At 45.0% G+C, this 22054-nt stretch overlaps 1 protein-coding gene across 1 annotated transcript; it reads right to left on the bottom strand.

Annotated features, from left to right (window-relative positions):
- Window positions 1-2433: 2433 nt before the first annotated feature.
- Window positions 2434-21289, bottom strand: LOC135509020 (C-Jun-amino-terminal kinase-interacting protein 1-like). Its single transcript, XM_064929307.1, has 11 exons — window positions 21157-21289; window positions 19787-20122; window positions 13194-13287; window positions 11615-12652; window positions 11209-11284; window positions 7349-7515; window positions 6786-6889; window positions 6501-6611; window positions 4361-4431; window positions 4035-4133; window positions 2434-3892 (listed from the first exon to the last, which is right to left on the bottom strand). Exons 2-11 carry the CDS (start codon window positions 20045-20047, stop codon window positions 3820-3822), a joined length of 2094 nt encoding a protein of 697 aa, XP_064785379.1. The 5' UTR covers window positions 20048-20122; window positions 21157-21289; the 3' UTR covers window positions 2434-3819.
- Window positions 21290-22054: the final 765 nt, after the last annotated feature.

The raw sequence follows: 22054 nt of genomic DNA, 5'->3' as shown, positions 1-22054 counted from the left end.
AATTCTTTACAAAGCCATAAACCCTGCCTACTTCTACAATTTATCTTCTTAAAAGTTTTCATGAATGTTTACGATATATAGCCAATTTTTACTTTGTGGCTGGGGTAACTAATGGAAACCTATATTTGGTCCTCACTCATGTTGTATTTGATTTCCTTTGTGATTGGTTGACAGCTTCAGCAGTGTGAAGAATGGCAACCATGTTCTGTTCAGAGAGTTTCGCTACATCAAGGTCAGAGCCCATAACAGGGCCTCCTTTATCCACATTCTCTGGAGGTGCTTCAGACATATTGGAAAGAACTTAGGTCGGCCTAATGCGTCTGTGTGATATGGTAACACTGTCTTTGACCATATGAGAAATGTGAATATAATTTATTGAAAAGGTTATGGAATTCTACTGTATTATAACAAGGACCTCCTGTGTGTGCCGTTGAGTTATATTCAGTAGATACAGTGAATATCCCTGGTGTTTGCCACTGTTATAGGTTATGTTCTCTGCTTGCTACAGACTTCCTGGCCATGTTGGAGTACAACTCTCTTCTGCAGCTCCTCGGTCCAGACAGTTTAGAGGAGTTGGTACAACACGCAGCAAGGTCTGTGATTTGGCATTATTCATTGATATTGTACAGTATTACATTACACTATGTAACATCACTTTCAGGGTGTTTTCGTCTCTGAAATGGATTGTCAAGACATGATTGTGAACATTTTAGTACACACTATGGCCATACCCAATTCAAATCTCTTTCAACATAGGATAGTGCTGATGAACGATGCCATGGACTGCCTCGGGTCCTCTCACAACGACCAGAGAACTTGATTTACTACTGCATACCTGACATGATCCAGGTCTCTATTGAAAACGTACCTGTTTAAATAAATTGCCCAGCCTCTGACTTGGGAGTCTCTAGACTGCACAGTGTCACCTGAAATCCTGTTTCCTTTTCACTCACTGAGTTCCTGGAGATCATTGCTGTGATGTGATCTACTAGGGCCTGCTGTCAGGGAAGAGTCCCAACACTGTAATCATCCCCATCTCTGCCTCTGGTGGCCACATAGGAAACTGAGGCTCAGGAAGGAGTGGGTTCATCAGTGTTTGGAGAATGCTTTGAGGGGGTTTGTGAGAGGTTCAAATGCAAGTAAGGAACAGTTTCATTACAATACATTGCTCTAAATAAATCTGAAGATTACAATGACAAATAATTAATGATTTTTCAGTCAACAGTAGTACTCACAAGATGATACTTATTTTTGAGGCTCTTCCTGGGATTAGTAATTGCCTTAAGGGAACAAATAGAGTTGTATTGAATTGTACTAGGATGCATAATGCTTGATTAAGTTTGAGTGATTTATTGATATTGTGTGACTCTCCATAGCCATCCTTCTGCATCTGCCATGACCTATGGGTTTGCAGTGGCTCTGGTTAGACACGAGGACATCAACCAGGACATTGTTGAGAACACAAGTGTTGTTTTCTGTTCATAACGAAGACTATTGTTCCCATAATGCAATACAAATGCAAGCCATGCATTACTACAATTAACAGTCGCAGGCTTTTCGTTTGAACACTGCAATGGGTGTGGGCTGCTCATCTAGTGTTAATAACCGAGTGTTGTCGCTGCTAGGGGGCCTGCCAAACAAGTCCGAGCTGCTCATTGACCCTGATATGGACCAGGAGGTGGATAAACTAGGTAAACTGAGGCACAGAACCTACTTCATTTAGTTTCATTCTGACCCATATTGAAACCTTACATTCACCTATGTTTCTAATACTGTTGAAAATATGTATAGCTAGAGTCCTTAATTGGTGAAACTGTCACGTCCGTTTCGGATATTACAACAAAGAAGTTACTGCAAACAACTAAACACTGTTTTTTCACCATTCGGACATCATTGCGCGCGACAGAAGAATATGATTATAGTTTTTTTTTTTTGCCACGTTGCCGAATCCTCCTCTCCTCTGTTTTCATTATAATGCTACTGGGGCGAACAGTGGCGCTGTTTCCCCTAATGCAGATATAGCTAATAGCAACTAACTTCAATGTACTGTTGTTATGGAGTAGGTTATAGAATCACATATTTTAAACTCACATTGAATGCCTTGAAATCAATCCAATATTACCCTTCAGTGTTGTCACCCCCAGCATCAAATAGTATTATATTGTATCTCTATGCTCTCCACAGCATTACCCAGATTGCTATCAGTCCAACAGCAGCAGCATCGCACCGGGACACAAAGACCCCCCAAGGAAGACATGTTTCTAGATAGTTGGTCGCTAGATTATTATTTACCAATCAAAATATTTTTAGCTGACATGAGCTAATTGAGTGACTGACATAACAAGAGGAAAACTGCTAATGCGCAACCAAAATTCAAAACGGCACCTTTTGTATTCTACTAGTCTAACTTTCAACAGTAATTGAGACCCCGACTGAGTTTCAGAGAAGATGTAAACACCTTCAGATTTAATGACAAGAATTGACCTCCTGAGTCTTTCTCTACATTGTTTTGTTTGACATTGATATCATGCAATACACACGGGGTTTGATCAAACCTACTGTAGGACATTTCATTTACAAACAGCATATTTCTATTGTACAGGTAATACATCTGTTCCACAGTGCCAGAACCATCTCAAATAAAAAGGAAATACATACTGTAAACAGTAATCACAATAATTAGAAAATAGGCACTACTTGTGGTTTTGATTTTTAGAAAAAGTGCCTTCAGGATGACTTTTAAAGTGGTAAGACCACAGTGATGCCAAGATCATACTTGTTGAAATATTATCCTTATACAGTAATTCCACCATACAATTTTGGCCAAACATTGTTTCCAAGTTACAGTAGGAGTAAGGATTAATACGTGGGGCTTTTTTGTCTGTAGATTGTCATTTTCAAGGGTCACCCGGATAGAATTCCACACATAGAATGTGATAGAGCGTGATTGAATTAGGTAGGAAACAATGTTATTAGGATACCATACTTAACTTACACCTGCTTACCCACCAATATACATAGATTCTTCAATAACAGACTACTATTTTATATTTCTTAATTGAAATTACATTCCTTTCAATACAGTAAAAAAATAAGAGTTAATTCACCTTTTTGGTATTGGCAGATAGATGACAAGCCCTAGTCAGAGTTCATTTTCACATAGTTAATTGGTGAGAATGCACTGACGGACTGCATTTAATTTAAAGCCTGTTATGATGTGATGGACTATTAATCCATAAATAAACTTTCCAACATATATACTCACTGAATCTGAAATCAAACCGTGTGACACTAAAAACAGTCCAGGGACACGTAGACAGATTGAAGTCACTGCCACTGTCTTCCTCCGTACAGAGACGAGGGTTCCAGGTGACTTGATAGTGATCTCATATCATTTGGAATAGCTCATAAAGCCACATAAACATATTCTATCTTGATATTGAGTGTGATCTGTAACTACTTGTTGGTTTCTCTGCACTGTAGCACCCGTTCTCACATTTGGTTGCACACTTTACAGTTAACAGTACTGTACTTTTGGCCAAAAACCTTTGTGAGGAAGATACATGTAGGCTCTTTTGGATGGGACCGGTAATGCTTTCTGTAGACATGTTTGTTCTGTAGAAACATGGCAGTGAGTAGAAAACTGCACCAAGTAGATTGTGTTGCAGATCAGTATTACTAAATGGTTATTTACTAGCATATTGTAAAGACTGATTTTAGGAGTCGGCCAAAGCGTTACCATTCAATGCAGTTTAAAATCCACCATGCAAGTTGTTTCATCATAACACAATATTGGAGAAATATACTATTGAGAGAACGCTATTCAATGAAGATGTCCTCTGTTGGACAGGAGTAGCCCACAGTTTCCTTGTAGTACAGTTGGAAGGCTTTCCTATATGTATAGGAACAACAAAGAGGAGTTAGGTACAAATTTGTTAATAGAAAAATGTGTTATATAAACAGTGTGATGTACATGTTCATTAGCATATGTGGATAGTAAGAAGGGGTGGCAGAGAGAAAGGACGAGAGATTACCCAACAGACTCAGCTAGGGGCATCATGGAGTCATCTGACATGAATACATGACAAGCAAACCGCTGATGATCAGGATGTTTAGTGATGAATCCAAAATACCTGGATGGAAGAGAGCAATGGGAGAGACAAGATGCAATATGCTCCAGATACAGTGTCGAGAGTTGAGAAGCAACTCTCAATTGCTCGTCTTTGTATCCTTGAGTTACAGCTTTTTAAAACACCCATATTTCTTTATGCAATGAATCTGCTTTCACACAGTATTCGAAAAGCTTTAAGTTGAATTACTTCCTTAGTTTAGCATGTGTCATGATAGTTCATTTACTCACTTGTTATGTTTTGGGTGACAGCCGCAAAAGGAGATGTTCTTAAGCTGGAAAAAGTGAAAGCACTTCTCCCCCTGTGGAAATATACATAGAGATGAGAGATAGTCACGGTCGGTTCCTGCACTAGCATGTGATGTCAGAGACGGTACAGTTCTAGAATTAGAACAAGTACTCATAGAATGTAGCCTACTCATTCTATTTTTATGGGAACAGTGGCTATGGGTCTGAGTGAATGCATCATACTAGCATGGAAGCCCATCTGTTTCTGCTCATGTTTGACATGGCAATTCAATCATCAGAAACAGACTGACACGCAGGCCATACCAGTATAAACACAACCTAATATTAGGCTGAGACTCTATGGTCTGTGTCTGAGAGCTTGTTCATACAGTAAACCAGTCCAATAGGGCACACTGCCGGTGCACCACGAGTGAAGAGGATTAAAAAGTTAAAACTGAGTGGTCTTTATGCAAGAGTGTGGTTATGTAACTGGCTACCACAGTATCTCAAACATCCTCACGAGGGCAGTGTCCACCCTGCTAACAGACTGCTGCTTCTACTAAAGACTGGCAGTGTCCACCCTGCTAACAGACTGGCAGTGTCCACCCTGCTAACAGACTGGCAGTGTCCACCCTGCTAACAGACTGGCAGTGTCCACCCTGCTAACAGACTGACAGTGTCCACCCTGCTAACAGACTGGCAGTGCCCCACCCTGCTAACAGACTGACAGTGTCCACCCTGCTAACAGACTGGCAGTGTCCACCCTGCTAACAGACGGTCAGTGTCCACCCTGATAACAGAATGGCAGTGTCCACCCTGCTAACAGAATGGCAGTGTCCACCCTGCTAACAGACTGGCAGTGTCCACCCTGCTAACAGACGGTCAGTGTCCACCCTGCTAACAGACTGACAGTGTCCCACCCTGCTAACAGACTGGCAGTGTCCACCCTGCTAACAGACTGGCAGTGTCCCACCCTGCCTACAGACTGCTGCTTCTACTAAAGACTGGCAGTGTCCACCCTGCTAACAGACTGACAGTGTCCACCCTGCTAACAGACTGGCAGTGCCCCACCCTGCTAACAGACTGACAGTGTCCACCCTGCTAACAGACTGGCAGTGTCCACCCTGCTAACAGACGGTCAGTGTCCACCCTGATAACAGACTGACAGTGTCCACCCTGCTAACAGACTGGCAGTGTCCACCCTGCTAACAGACGGTCAGTGTCCACCCTGATAACAGAATGGCAGTGTCCACCCTGATAACAGAATGGCAGTGTCCACCCTGCTAACAGACTGGCAGTGTCCACCCTGCTAACAGACTGGCAGTGTCCACCCTGATAACAGAATGGCAGTGTCCACCCTGATAACAGAATGGTAGTGTCCACCCTGCTAACAGACGGTCAGTGTCCACCCTGATAACAGAATGGCAGTGTCCACCCTGATAACAGAATGGCAGTGTCCACCCTGATAACAGAATGGCAGTGTCCACCCTGATAACAGAATGGCAGTGTCCACCCTGCTAACAGACTGGCAGTGTCCACCCTGATAACAGAATGGCAGTGTCCACCCTGATAACAGAATGGTAGTGTCCACCCTGCTAACAGACGGTCAGTGTCCACCCTGATAACAGAATGGCAGTGTCCACCCTGATAACAGAATGGTAGTGTCCACCCTGCTAACAGACTGCTGCCTCCACTAACAAGTGTTTTGAAAAGGTCTAGTTACACCGTCGCTTCCACAGCTACAGAAACACTCCAGAATTATACTTTGCAATATGACTAATATATGTATGACTCGTGGGATTGATTAATACAAAAGTCTGACTACAAAATTCCATCCCACAACATGTAGGGGTGGCAGGTAGCCTAGTGGTTAGAGCGTTGGGTCAGTAACCGAAAGGTTACAAGATCGAATCTCCGAGCTGAACCCACTGTTCCTAGGCAGTCATTGTAAATAAGAATTTGTTCTTAACTCACTTGCCTAGTTAAATAAAGGTTAAATAAAGAAAAAAATATGTAGCTAATCCAAATGAAGCATGAGTCTTGAACACTGATGCATAAACTAATAACAGTGAAGCATTGTGAACACACATTGTTGTTAGCAGTCATGGAATACAGGCATTTTAGGGTTTAAGAGAAGACATACTCTTTCCGAGGTCCTGCATTCATCTTGCACTATGATCTTCACCCCCTTCATGTTGATCTCCAGAACACATGTAGAGGGAGGCTGCATGGTCATCCGCCGGTTGGTAGCAATCTGTTGACGGAAACAGGACCAACATAGTCAGATTCAAATACAGTGTTTACTTGGCTGTCAGTACACTTAGCTTCCAGATCACATTCCTTCTGTATTATTCCAAACAAGGACTGTGAAAGGAGGGTTTAGATTAGAAACTCCAGCCCACCACTGGGGGGGGGGCTAATACTCTACCTTTTGCATAGCAGCACAAAGCACATCGTTGCCTTTGTGGTACGGTACGTTAACAGAGCCTAGGAACTTCACACGGAATCTGTCAACCCAGTCATCTCTGTCATCTAATTGATATAAGAGGAGAGAACGGTTTGATTTACAGTTAGGAGCATTACATACTGATATTAACAGCAGTGAAAAGCTGAATTATTTGGGTAAGACAAGGGCAAAGACAAAGTTCCATAACATTCAATGGTGGTCCACACAGATTTAATTTCATCAGCACAGTATACAGTAGAGGTTCATTCAAAGCCAAGTAATACTATTTAAAGATCTTATCCTGTTCATGCTCTTGTGCCAAAACGCCAACTCCAACTGGCAAACATGTTTGGCATGACAGTGAGTGGCAAGGAGTTGGCAAGAGAGCATGAACAGACTGGCATCCAGGCTAATTTATTTCAGGCATTTCTTAGGATGCCCTTACTGATCCTATAACCAAACATTGATGCCCAAAGTGTATCGATGGCATTACCTTTGCTATGTTCAGAGCCCGTATAATGGATGAAATAAACCATATTTGATACCTTTGCTTTGTTCCTGTGTGACCTTGGCAGCGTAGTAGGCAGGGAAGATGCCGCTGGCCCCAGTCCTCATGTTGTAGGCCTTACACCATAGGTCATCAGCCTGAGTCTCCATCAGTAGGGGGTCATCCACCTCGAGCTCCAGCTCATCGTCATGGCGAGGGACAAACCTGTCAATCACACAGACATCAAGTTATTCAATAAATCAATCAAATGTATTTAGAAAGTCGTTTTTACCAGTTGTCACAAAGTTCTTTACAGTAACCCAGCCGACACCCAAAGAGCAAGCAGGAGCACAGTGGGAAGGAAAAGCACTCCATAGTGGATGCAAATGAAACACGACGAGCATGGAATATCTTGCTAACGAGGTAGTGATTACATGAGGACACTAGCTAAATGTGAGACCATTATGATGTTGTGTTTGATGTTTATCCATGTAATGAATCTTTAATGCGTTTGTCAGCTCCTGAAGGAGGACCCTGTGAGAGATTGCTTTATGCATTCATATATATGTAGAACCTGTCACGTTCTGACCTTTATTTCCTTTGTTTTGTCTTTATTTAGTATGGTCAGGGCGTGAGTTGGGGTGGGCAGTCTATGTTTGTTTTTCTATGATTTGGGTATTTCTATGTTTCGGCCTAGTATGGTTCTCAATCAGAGGCAGGTGTCATTAGATGTCTCTGATTGAGAATCATACTTAGGTAGCCTGGGTTTCACTGTGTGTTGGTGGGTGATTGTTCCTGTCTCTGTGTTTGCACCAGATAGGGCTGTTTTTGGTTTTCCACGTTTATTGTTTTGTAGTGTTCGTGTTTATCTTTTTTTTATTAAACATGAATCAATATAACCACGCTGCGTTTTGGTCCTCCTCTCCTTCAAGTAAAGAAAACCGTTACAGAACCCATGTACAGAGTATTTGGTATTCAGACCCCTTCCTTTTCCCCCACATTTTGTTACGTTACAACCTTATTCTAAAATGGATTAAAGAAAACATGTTCCTCATCAATCTACACACAATTCCCCATAATGCCAAAGTGAAAACAGGTTTTTATAAATAAAATAAAAAATACTTTATTTGCATAAGTATTTATACCCTTTGCTATGAGACTTGAAATTGAGCAAAGGTGCATCCTGTTTCCATTGATCATCCTGTTCTACAACTTGAATGGAGTCCACATGTGGTAAATTAAAATGATTGGACATGATTTGGAAAGGCACACACCTGTCTATATAAGGTCCCAAAGTTGACAGTGCATATCAGAGCAAAAACCAAGCAATGAGGTCGAAGAAATTGTCCATAGAGCTCCGTAACTGGAGCTCTGTAAAAGGCACAAAATTCTGCAGCATTGAAGGTCCCCAAGAACACAGTGGCCTCCATCGTCCTTACATGGAAGAAGTTTGGAACCACCAAGACTTTTCCTAGAGCTGAGCAATCGGGGGAGAAGGGCCTTGGTCAGGGAAGTGACCAAGAACCCGATGGTCACTATGGCAGAGCTCCAGAGTTCCTCTGTGGAGATGGGAGAACCTTCCAGAAGGACAACCATCTCTGCAGCACTCCACCAATCAGGCCTTTATGGTAGAGTGGCCAGACGGTAGCCACTCCTCAGTAAAAGGCAATTGACAGCCAAAATGCACCTAAAGAACTCAGAGAGCATGAGAAAGAAGATTCTCTGGACTGATGAAACCAAGATTGAACTTATTGGCCTGAATGCCAAGCTTCACGCCTGGAAGAAACCTGGCACCATCCCTACGGTGAAGCACGTGGCGGCAGCATCATGCTGTGGGGATGTTTTTCAGTGGCAGGGAATGGGAGATTGGTCAGGTTCGAGGGAAAGATGAATGGAGCAAAGTACAGAGAGATCCTTGATGAAAACCTACTCTAGAGTGCTCAGGACCTCAGACTGGGGCGAAGGTTCACCTTCCAATAGGACAACGACCCTAAGCACACAGCCAAGACAACGCAGGAGTGGCTTGAGGACAAGTCTCAATGTCCTTGAATGGCACAGCCAGAGCCCGGACTTGAATCTGATCAAACATTTCTGGAGAGACCAGAAAATAGCTTGAGAGGATCTGCAGAGAAGAATGGGAGAAACTCCCCAAATACAAGACTCAAGGCTGTAATCGCTGCCAAAGGTGCTGCAACAAAGTACTGAGTAAAGGGTCTGAATTCTTACACTACCGTTCAAAAGTTTGGGGTCACTTATAAATGTCCTCGTTTTTGAAAGAAAAGCTAAAAATGTTGTCCATGAAAATAACATCAAACTGATCAGAAATACAATGTAGATATTGTTAATGTTGTAAATGACTATTGTAGCTGGAAACGGCTTTTAATGGAATATCTACACACATTTACAGAGGCCATAATCAGCTACACTCCTGTGTTCCAATGGCATGTTGTGTTAGCTCATCCAGGTTTAGCATTTTAAAAGGCTAATTGATCATTATAAAACCCTTTTGCAATCATGTTAGCACAGCTGAAAACTGTTGTCCTGATTAAAGAAGCAATAAAACTGTCCTTCTTTAGACTAGTTGAGTATCTGGAGCATCAGCATTTGTGGGTTCAATTACAGACTCAAAATGGACAGAAACAAATAACTTTTTTCTGGACCTCGTCAGCCTATTCTTGTTCTTAGAAATGAAGGCTATTACATGCGAGAAATTGCCAAGAAACTGAATATCTCGTACAACGCTGTGTACTACTTCCTTCAGAGAACAGCGCAAACTGTCTCTAACCAGAATAGAAAGAGAAGTGGGAGGCCCCTGTGCACAACTGAGCAAGAGAACAAGTACATTAGAGTTTCTAGTTTGAGAAACAGACACCTCACAAGTCCTCAACTGGCAGCTTCATTAAATAGTACCCGCAAAACACCAGTCTCAACGTCAGCAGTGAAGAGGCGACTCTGAGTTGCAAAGAAAAAGCCATATCTCAGACTGGCCAATAAAGATTAAGATGGACAAAATAACACACACACTGGACAGAGGAAGATTGGAAAAAAGTGTTATGGACAGACGAATAAAAGTTTGAGGTTTCGGATCACAAAGAAGAACATTCGTGAGACGCAGAAAAATGAAAAGATGCTGGAGGAGTGCTTGACGCCATCTGTCAGCATGGTGGAGGCAATGTGATGGTCTGGGGGTGCTTGGTGGTGGTAAAGTGGGAGATTTGTACAGGGTAAAAGGGATATTGAAGAAGGAAGGCTATCACTCCATTTTGCAACGCCATGCCATACCCTGTGGATGGCGCTTAATTGGAGCCAATTTCCTCCTACAACAGGACAATGACCCAAAGCACAGCTCGAAACTCTGCAAGAACTATTTAGGGAAGAGGCAGTCTGCTGGTATTCTGTCTATAATGGAGTGGCCAGCACACTCACCGGATCTCAACCCTATTGAGCTGTTGTGGGAGCAGCTTGACCGTATGGTACGTAAGAAGTGCCCATCAAGCCCAAGCCAATCCAATTTGTGGGATGTGCTTCAGGAAGCATGGGGTGAAATCTCATCAGATTATCTCAACAAATTGACAACTACAATACCAAAGGTCTAGAAGGCTGTAATTACTGCACATGGAGGATTCTTTGATGAAAGCAAAGTTTGAAGGACACAATTATTATTTCAATTAAAAATCATTATTTATAACCTTGTCAACGTCTTGACTATATTTCCTATTCACCTGTTTTTGCTTTGTCATTATGGGGTATTGTGTGTAGATTGATGAGGGGGAAAAAAACAATTTAATCAATTTTAGAATAAAATGTAACACAACTAAATGTGGAAAAAGTCAAGAGGTCTGAATACTTTCCAGAATGCACTGTATAATGGCTTATGCATGAAGGTATTGTATAGAGTAACCCCAAACAAGGTCTCACCTGAACACAGCTCTGTGGCTCTGCTCTTGCTCTACCCCGTCTAACACACAGGAGAACAGGCCAAAGGACTCTGCACCTGGAGGACACAAGGCAGGAGAGGAGCTTCACGGCACTATCACATTAGTAGTGTCCAACATCTTGATACAGGAGTGACTTTGGTCTTTGAATCATGTTGAATCTGGTCATTCTTTAACCTTTGTAGTTCATGTGTGGTAAGTGGTAATCTTAGCACTCTTCCTTCACAAATATGGTTTCAATGAAATTGCAATACAACTGAGAAACAGCATAACCTTAAGCCAAGTCTCCTTCGAAAAAAGGTTATTCATCCCAAGAGACTTCCTGGTTCAATAAAGGTTTAAAAATAAAATGTTGAAAAGGGATGGCAGCAGCCGGTCACAGAACTCACCAGAGGAGTGTAAACGTCCGTTCACAAACACATTGAGGAACTTGCGTGTTCGAGGTACCCCGCCAACACCTGCCTCAGAGGATGAAGAAGCCCTGGACAGGCGTGCTGACTTTCTCCTTTCTCTTTTCAGCTCACTGTGATCCACCTCATAGTCCTCCTCGTTGGCTGACTCATACACCGTCTCTGTGTCGCTGTCTTCACTGTAGCTATGGTAGCACTGCTTCAAGCTCACCAGTTCTAGCTGGGCATGCTCGTCCACCACTAGGGTGTACTTGACAGAGTCATAAGACAGGCCATCAGCCTCGGAGCTCTGAGTGTGTGCAGTTCGCAGAGCCCCCGACCCCCCCTTAGATCTAGACTTAGAGCCCCTGTCCCACATCCCCCTGTCCCGGTCCCCTCCCTCACTGACGGATGGCCTAAGGCACGAGGAGGAGGAGCGTGGAGGAGGTGCAGAGGGGTGCAGGTAGACCTCGTCCTCCTCGCTGATGGAGGGGTTTGTTCGGTCAGGGAGGGTGGTGTTTGTGTATGCTGGGGGTCCCTCTGCATCGGAGCTGATAGACATGCGATTGCCCTCGCTGCTCTGAGACAGGAAGGGACGGTCACGGTCAGTGTCACAGTCAGTGTCAGGGTTCTTCTGGTGTACCGGGGTCAGGTAGATCTCCTCGGTGGCCTCTGGCTGGCGCTCCTCCTCCTGGCAGCACCCCCGAACCTGACCTCGCCCGGGTCCTCCTCCTCGCCCCCTGCTACCATCCCTATTCTTATCCCCCTCCACAGCCGTGTCTCTCATGCTGCCTGCTTTGGGTTTTGCTGCTGTAACCTGGTTGTGTGGAGCAGCAGAGGGCTTCTTATTCCGCTGTTTGGCGTCTCGCTGTCGGCCTCGTGTTTCTGTAACTCCATGTGAGATGAACGTGGAGTAGTCCTTGCTGTGTGCCTTGACTGCCTGCTCTTTCCCTCTGTTTGGTGGTGATTTGGCCACAGAGCTGTCACCGTTGTGCTGCTGGACAGCCTCGTCATTCACCTGCTCATTAGTGGGATCCCCTTTAACACAAACGAGGCACGCAACAACAACAACACAAACAAAAGATTATTCATTAGTCACCAAACATTACAGTGAAGGATTATTAAGGGCTACAGTAATAATAAGATCCATTCTGCATACTGTATAGAGTTTCATAATGAGAGCCATTGGTGGGTTTCGAATCTGTCATACAGAAATATGAGAATATTGAGAAGCCGCTGGGCTTACATGTTCTATTTCTTGTGCATTTTAAGGATTATGACTGTGATGAGTGTTCAAGTCATGGTCTAGGCCCAGTCATCTTATGAAGGAATGAGCAGATTAGAGTATAATGAAATACTGCCGCATTGGCTACAATATGTGCAATTACTCTGTGCTCATTGACATGAAATAAAACATGTCTAGACAAATTTCAGCAAAGTATTAATTTCCTTAATACTTTTACTTCTGCAAAATCAAACTTGTTGCTTTGTTTAATGTTGATGTTGGTATTATTCTAAAAACAGGTACTGTCTACCAGTACATGTTTATGCTTTAAACCGGTGGATATCCCATTCTCACCTGTTATGTGGGGGGAGGAGGAGTTTGAGTTTGATACATTCTCCTTCCACGTGTCCTTCTTTCCAAACGAATTGTTGTTAATAGTGTCCTTGTCCTACAATGATATTACAGACAGAGAGAGAGAGAGGGAGAGAGAAGGGGGGAGAGAGGGAGAGAGAAGGGGGAGAGAGGGAGAGAGAAGGGGGAGAGAGGAGAGAAGGGGAGAGGGGGAGAAGGGGGAGAGAGAGAGGGAGAAGGGGGGAAGAGAGAGAGAGAAGGGGGAGAGAGAAGGGGGAGAGAAGGGGGAGAGAAGGGGGAGAGAGGGAGGGGGGGGGAGAGAGAGGGAGAGAGAAGGGGGAGAAGGGAGAGAGAGAGAAGGGGGAGAGAGAGAGAGAGGGGGAGAGAGAGGGGGAGAGAGAAGGGGAGAGGGAGAGGAGAGAGAGGGAGAGGGAGAGAGGGGGAGAGGGAGAGAGGGGGGAGAGAGGGAGAGAGAAGGGGGAGAGAGGGAGAGAGAAGGGGAGAAAGAGAGAGAGAAGAGGGGGAGAGAGGGAGAGAGAAGGGGGAGAGAGAGAGAGAGAAAGGGGAGAGAGAGAAGGGGGAGAGAAAGAGAGAAGGGGGAGAGGGGGAGAGAGAAGGGGGAGAGAGGGAGAGAGAGAGAGGGGAGAGAGGGAGAGAGAAGGGGGGAGAGAGAGGGAGAGAGAGGGGGAGAGAGGGAGAGAGGAGAGAAGGAGAGAGGGAGAGAGAAGGGGGGGAGAGAGGGAGAGAGAAGGGGGAGAGAAGGGGGAGAGAGAGAGAAAGGGGAGAGAGAGAAGGGGGAGAGAAAGAGAGAAGGGGGAGAGAAATTTTAATTTGATAAACATTACATCAAATCGAACTTGATTTTCCACATGCGCCGAATATAACAAGTGCAGACTTTACTGTGAAATGCTCACTTACAAGCCCTTAACCAACAGTGCAGTTCAAGAAGAAGAAAATATTTACCAAGTAGGCAAAAAAAAAAGTTATAAAAAAAGTAACAATAAGAATAACGAGGCTATATACAGGGGTCACCGGTACTGAGTCAGTGTGCGGGGGTACAGGCCAGTTGAGGGTATCTGGACATGTAGGTGGGGGCGAAGTGAATATGCATAGGTAACAAACAAACAGCGAGTAGCAGCAGTGTACAAGAGGGAGGGGGGGGGGGGTTAAATATAAATTGTCCGGTGATGATTTTTATGAATTGTTCAGCAGTCTAATGGCTTGGGGGTAGAAGCTGTCGAGGAGCCTTTTGGTCCTAGACTTGGTGCACCGGTACCGCTTGCCATGCGGTAGCAGAGAAAACAGTCTATAACTTGGGTGACTCGAGTCTCAAACAATTTTATGAGCTTTTCTCTGACACCGCCTATTATATAGGTCCTGGATGGCGGGAAGCTTGGCCCCAGTGATGTACTGGGCCGTTCGCACTACCCTCTGTAGCGCCTTATGGTCAGATGCCGAGCAGTTGCCATACCAGGCAATGATGCAACCGGTCAGGATGTTCTCGATGGTGCAGCTGTAGAACCTTTTGAAGATCTGGGGGCCCATGCAAAATCTTCTCAGTCTCCTGAGGGAGAAAAGGTTTTGTCGTGCCCTCTTCACGACTGTCTTGGTATGTTTGGTCCATGATAGTTCGTTGGTGATGTGGACACCAAGGAACTTGAAACTCTCGACCCGCTCCACTACAGCCCCGTCGATGTTAATGGGGGGCCTGTTCGGCCCGTCTTTTCCTGTAGTCCACAAACAGATCCTTTGTCCTGATCACATTGAGGCAGAGGGTGTTGTCCTGGCACAACACTGCCAGTTTCTGACCTCCTCCCTATAGGCCGTCTCATCATTGTCGGTGATCAGGACTACCACTGTTGTGTCGTCAGCAAACTTAATGATGGTGTTGGAGTCGTGTTTGGCCACACAGTCGTGGGTGAACAGGGAATACAGGAGGGGACTAAGTACACACCCCTGAGGGGCCCCAGTGTTAAGGATCAGCGAGACAGACGTGTTGTTGCCTACTCTTACCACCTGGGGGCGGCCCGTCAGGAAGTCCAGGATCCAGTTGCAAAAGGAGGTGTTTAGTCTCAGAGTCCTTAGCTTAGTGATGATCTTCATAGCACTTTGGTGTTGAACGCTGAGCTGTAGTGGCTGAACAGCATTCTCACATAGCTAGAGCTTTTGTCCAGGTGAGAAGGGGGGGTGTGGAGTGCGGGGGGATGCTGTTGATGTGAGCCATGACCAGCCTTTCAAAGCACTTCATGGCTACCGATGTGAGTGCCACGGGCGGTAATCATTTAAGCAGGTTACCTTTGCTTCCTTGGGCACAGGGAACTATGGTGGTCTGCTTGAAACATGTCGGTATTACAGACTCGTCAGGGAGAGATTGAAAATGTCAGTGAAGACACTTGACAGTTGGTCCGCGCATGCTTTGAGTACACGTCCTGGTAATCCGTCTGGCCCCGCAGCTTTGTGAATGTTGACCTGTTTAAAGGTTTTGTTCACATCGGCTACCGAGAGCGTTATCACACAGTCATCCAGAACAGCTGGTGCTCTCGTGCATGCTTCAGTGTTGCTTGCCTCGAAGCGAGCATAAAAGGCATTTAGTTCGTCTGGTAGGCATGCGTCACTGGGCATCTCGTCTGGGTTTCCCTTTGCAGTCCATAATAGTTTTCAAGACCTGCCACATCCGATGAGTGTCAGAGCCGGTGTAGTAGGATTCAATCTTAATCCTGTATTAATGCTTTGCTTGTTTGATGGTTCGTCTGAGGGAGGGATTTCTTATAAGCATCCGGATTAGTCTCCCACTCATTGAAAGCTTCAGCTCTAGCCTTTAGCTCGATGCGGATGTTGCCTGTAATCCATGGCTTCTGGTTGGGATATGTACGTACAGTCACTGTGGGGATGAAGTTATCGATGCACTTATTGATGAATCTGATGACTGAGGTGGTATATTCCTCAATGCCATTGGATGAATCCCGGGACATAATCCAGTGATAGAATTGTGGTTAGATTTGCCAAATGGAGGGCGGGGGAGAGCTTTGTATACATCTCTGTGTGTGGATTAAAGGTGGTCTCAGATTTTTTCCCCCCTGGTTGCACTGATTTAAATTTGCCTGCATTAAAGTCCCCGGCCACTAGGAGCGCCACTTCTGGGTGAGCATTTTCTTCTTTGCTTATGGCTTTATAGAGTTGGTTGAGAGCGGTCTTAGTGCCAGCTTTACTCTGTGGTGGTAAATAGACGGCTACGAATAATACAGATGAGAACTCTCTTGGTAGATAGTGTGGTCTACAGCTTATCATAAGGTACTCTACCTCAGGCGAGCAATACCTCGAGACTTCTTTAATATTAGACATTGCGCACCGGCTGTTATTGACAAAAAGACACACACCCACACCCCTCGGTTTACCAGAGGTAGCGTCTCTGTTCTGCACGCTAGCAAGGGGAATGTGTGTAGAGTGCACACACACACACAAAAGGAGTGGTTGTTAGAACGCCTGAGTGTTGTTTTGTTTTGTATTATTACCAGAGAGCCAGCCCCCCCCAGCCCCATCCAGCCCAGTCCCACCCAGCCCACAGCTATTTAAGCCAAGCAGCACTACGATCAATGACTGTCTCAGTTTCCAATCACATATACCCAGCCCTAACCTCAGTTACAGCTTCCTGCAGCCAAATGAAGAACCAGATCCACCTAAATCTAAACCCATCTAAATATATGGCTCTGGCGAGACTAACCAAGCCCTGATGACATCACACACGCCACCACAATCAGATCCATCTGCCAGGAAGATGAATCAGGAATGAACCAGTGAAGAGGAGGAAGTCAAGGCTCCTACACTAACACAGCTCACTGTCTGTCATAGAGACCATTCACAGTGATGGTGCTGACTCACTGAGGTAATGCAGCTGCTGCTGACGGGCACTGGCACGGTTACCATGGTTACCCTGCCCCAGAACCGGAGGAAAGAGATAGTGTGTATGTGTTTCTTTGGTGTGTGTGTGTGCTGATAGAACAGTTTGATGTTGAAATGTTCATCGTGAAGAATTGGTTATATTTCTGAAATAAAGGAGAGTCATTTTGGAGTTTATGAAATCCACCGGGTATCAACCTCAATACTTACTGTGTGGGCCCTCTGGTAGCCAACAAGTCTTCACGTCTCCGGTAAGGTTACTCATCATTTGGGCCGAGCTTTACAAACCACCCCCGGAAGACTTTGCCCTCCTTCCTCCTGTCCACAGCAACCCCAGCAGCTGATAACCATTGACTGTGTAATCTGAGTCATGGCACCGACAGGTTAGCCCACGCTACAACCTAGACATATTTCCTCTGAGAGAAACAGGCCTTTTAAGATCTTGAACAAATCACCTGGCACAGTTAAGAGTGGAATCTCTATAGTTTCAAGTTGAATTAGTCGTATGTACGGGATACACCTGGTATACAACGTCCAACAAAATGCTTATTTGCAGGTTCCTTCTCAATAAGAAATAATACAAGATAAGAATAGGAACATAAAGTAAATGCCTCAGTAGAATAGAATACATATTTTAGCATCAGCATAAAACAGAAAGGCACAATTTATAGCCCAAAATGTACACATGTTTTAGGGAAGGGGAGGTGTTTAATTTGTGCAGTATTTAGCATAATAAGAGTCTGATAGCAGCCCTATCTCTAGGGACTGGGTGACATATTGGCCGGGAGTCCCTCTCTCTAGTCTAAACAAACGCTAAATCCTCCAATGTACTTGAACACATTATAAACCTGACTGGGTGTGGCATATAGACACTTAATCTGGAGGGGGATCTGAAAATAGGCAGTACCAACATTCAGATAACAGATCTGGGACCAGGCTAAGTGCAGCCTTGCTACAGCAGAAACATATCTGGGACCAGAGCAGGCAGTCTGAATCAAGCTTTCACTGTCTATTCCACAGTTCTTGAGATTAGCTCCTTAATGAAGTGTCTCTGTCTGTACCAGGCTATCACTCTGACAGAGTAAGAGTGAGACTTAAAACATGGTAATCCCAATCCTCCTCCTAACCCCAACACAGGGTGAGATCACGACTCACCAGCAGCAGCAGGGCTCAGGAGTAGAGTTCAGGACGTGCCACACACAGAGACGTGACCAGGACTGACAGGGACAGAATTAAGGATTACACTGCCTGAGGAACAGCATTCACGCAGGCATCCCTCTATCTTCCTCATGGACCATGTTGCCATGGGTTCAAATACAATTTGAAATCTTTCAAATATGTTTAGCATTTGCTTTAGTCTGCCTAGAGTGCCAGAGGAGCGGTGTTTCACGTTTTGGGACTATGCTATTGGTCCATTAAACCAGGCAAGGGTAAACAAGCACAGCTGAAATATTTTAAGGATTTCAAGTGCTATTTGAACCCAGTTCTGCCACACACACACACACACACACACACACACACACACACACACACACACACACACACACACACACACACACACACACACACACACACACACACGGCCTCTCTCCATCCTCCCCAGACGTGGAAGTGATGTTAGGTTATCTGAAGGTACCTGGTCATACGACCTTATCCTGCTCTTTCCTGATCTTCTGTGAATTTCAACACATACTCAGAAAGACATTGTGCTCATCATGGATGTCCTTGTGAAATATATTTTCTGGACTTTTTCTTTACCATTTTAACAACTGGTGATAACTGATTATAACTGGTTTCTGGTTTATACTGGTTTATAACTGGTAGCCTACAGGATATCACTCTGGCAAGAGGTGTATTCTGAGGGGAAGATCAAAGATCTTCAACAGATCAACAAGATGCAAGGGATGAAAGCTGATCATCATTCCTTTAGCCCTTCTACATAGGACTATCATTGTAAACGGTCCTATCCTTGGACTGACACTGACGGACTCTGACCTGTCCTTTTCTATCGTTATCACTGGTGAGCACACCCTTACTTCCCTGTCTGTTGCCATTCAGCTGACAGGGAAGCTGACAGACTCACAGAAGGACAGTTCTATTTTCAGACAGGAAAGACCAAGGACAGGAGCGTATGCTACATACACAGTGGTAAACCCTGGCTCCGTCAAATGGAGGGCGAAAAATCCCATTCAGTATCACATGATTGAACGTTCCCTCTACTGTAACAACGCCTTGATTGAGAACCACAAGAGTTCCAGCATTATGATATCCAAATACACGGTAGCAAAGCATGAGAACTGATCATCCTTTTCATTCAAGGACATTAAGTTACAATGCAGACATTTACATGACAGGTCTGTAATCGGTGCCTGGGGAACTGCCTTCGATACAGATCACATTCTATCTGATCTCCCATGAAGGATTTAAACCAAACAGATGATCTGGAATCACAGAGGAGAAAATGAGCAGAATCTCTACTGTATATTGATGCTCGGACGCTACCAGCTTCTACAATTCCCCAATACAGATCCTATCCTGTCAAATCTCATCGTTCAAACAGACATAATATGATCTATGATCTGCCCTCTACTGTTTGGATACACATCTTAACATATTCGGTATCTAATCCAACATTATTTTAACCAAACGGATGATCTGATGATCCGTGTCCTCACAGGGTAGAAATAAACAGCCCCCACCTGAGTCCTGGGAGGCTGAGGCTGTGGAAACAGTGCTAGGGTGGTTGGTCTCTTGGGCCTGTACGTATCCATAGTGACCCGATGTTCCGCAGATTCTGATTCTATGACATTAGGCTGTTTCTGTCGGACAGGCGTTAAAACAATGGTCCTTCTCTCTTCCTGGTTGAGCCTGTGGTCGTCTTGGAAACCATGGATCAGGCCCCAGTGCTCCTGTTCCTCTTGGATATCCTCCTCAGCATCGATCAGCTGCAAGTGGATCATCTCCGCCTGCAATTCCCTAAACCCCCGCCCGTCTGTCTTCCCCGCCTCGCTACTGGCTGGCCACGTCACATGGTCCTGGGAAGATCCAGACAGCAGCAGCGTTGCAGCAGAGAGAGAGAGAGAGAATGATTCAGTGAGGAGGAGAGCAGAGGGAGGGGGTGAGAGCAGAGACGGAGCCAGCCAATCGGGGCTCGGCAATGACATCAGCAGAGTCTGTGGCTCTTTCTCTCTCATGCTCACTGTAATGTTATTCTAATCCAATCATACTGTAGCAGGATAAACCTCCCTGAAAACAAACACAGGCAGGGCTGGGCTATTGTTTTGTTCTGTGAGGAATACAACAGCATTGTGTAACACCCTGACTGTCTTTACACTCATGTCAAATCTAATGATAATTCTGAATCATTTCATTAACCACACAATATTAAGATGTACACAAACCTAACTGAGGCTACATCAATGCCATCCTAAAACTCCTACAACCTCCCCTAAGCGAATGCCTGGTCTGAAGACTCCATTTGACTGATATTAAAATGACAGTTCTCCCTAGCAGCTAGTTTTGTAGAATCTCTGCATGGCTAAAAGGCTGAAGGCCAAGCTGTAATATCGTGTCATATGTTAGATGGACTTCGCTCTGGACTACATGTGTATCAGGTCTATCTCCGGCTGCAATCATTCATCTGATAAGTGACTTTGGCCTACTCTGGACTTTGCTCTGTTTCTTCTATCGCTGCAGCTACTCTCATTCTCACAGTCACAAAATAAAATCACACGATGGGAGCAACATTTATCTCAACGCTCTATAACGAATATTCATATTATGAAAAGTAGACTGCAGCAGAGTCAAGTCAAACAGAGTGCATTGTGGTAGAATGGAGGACGGGGGGAGTTAATGGAGGGAAGCAGGTGCAGAGGAGCTTGAGGCTGCGTGTACCAGAACTGAGTTCAAATATTATTTAATAAAATTGCAAACACTTGATCTGTGTTTGATTGAGCTTGCCTGGCATAATAGACCAATATAAGTCGCAAAACTGCAAACCCAGGCCAATTGACAACTTGAAACAGTATTTGAACCCAGGTCTGGTGTGTGTACATGTAGTTTATCTTACTTGTGAGTCAAGGTTGTCATAGTTGAGGCTTGCTCCAGCCTCGTCAGTGATCTCTGTGGCCTGGGAGAGATCCTCATCTTCAAACTCCTCCAGGCTGATGTCATGAGTCAGCCTGGACACACACACACATTGTGTCACAAATCAATGCGAGGGGAGAACACACAACACGTCACACACATCAATCAAAGGGTAATCACAGGCGTGTCAGTCTGCAGATTAGTCATACTTTCATTTTATAATGGCAGTCATAGTAAGGTACCGCCAGATTATACTTCTAGTCTACATGCCGGGTGGACTACCAGGAGAACTACCAGGTGGACTACCAGGTGGACTACCAGGAGGACTACCAGGTGGACTACCAGGAGAACTACCAGGTGGACTACCAGGTGGACTACCAGGTGGACTACCAGGAGAACTACCAGGTGGACTACCAGGTGGACTACCAGGTGGACTACCAGGATAACTACCAGGAGAACTACCAGGTGGACTACCAGGAGAATTACCAGGTGGACTACCAGGTGGACTACCAGGAGAACTACCAGGAGAATTCCCAGGTGGACTACCAGGAGAATTACCAGGAGAACTACCAGGTGGACTACCAGGAGAACTACCAGGAGGACAACCAGGTGGACTACCAGGTGAACTACCAGGTGGACTACCAGGAGAACTACCAGGTGGACTACCAGGTGAACTACCAGGAGAACTACCAGGAGGACAACCAGGTGGACTACCAGGAGAACTACCAGGTGGACTACCAGGAGAACTACCAGGTGAACTACAAGGTGGACTACCAGGAGAACTACCAGGAGAACTACCAGGTGGACTACCAGGTGGACTACCAGGAGAACTACCAGGTGGACTACCAGGTGAACTACCAGTTGGACTACCAGGTGGACTA

Source organism: Oncorhynchus masou, chromosome 22, assembly GCF_036934945.1.
Source record: "Oncorhynchus masou masou isolate Uvic2021 chromosome 22, UVic_Omas_1.1, whole genome shotgun sequence".
NCBI lineage: Eukaryota > Metazoa > Chordata > Actinopteri > Salmoniformes > Salmonidae > Oncorhynchus > Oncorhynchus masou.
The sequence above is the reverse complement of the archived record's forward strand: the minus strand, read 5'-3'. Positions and strand labels throughout refer to the sequence as shown.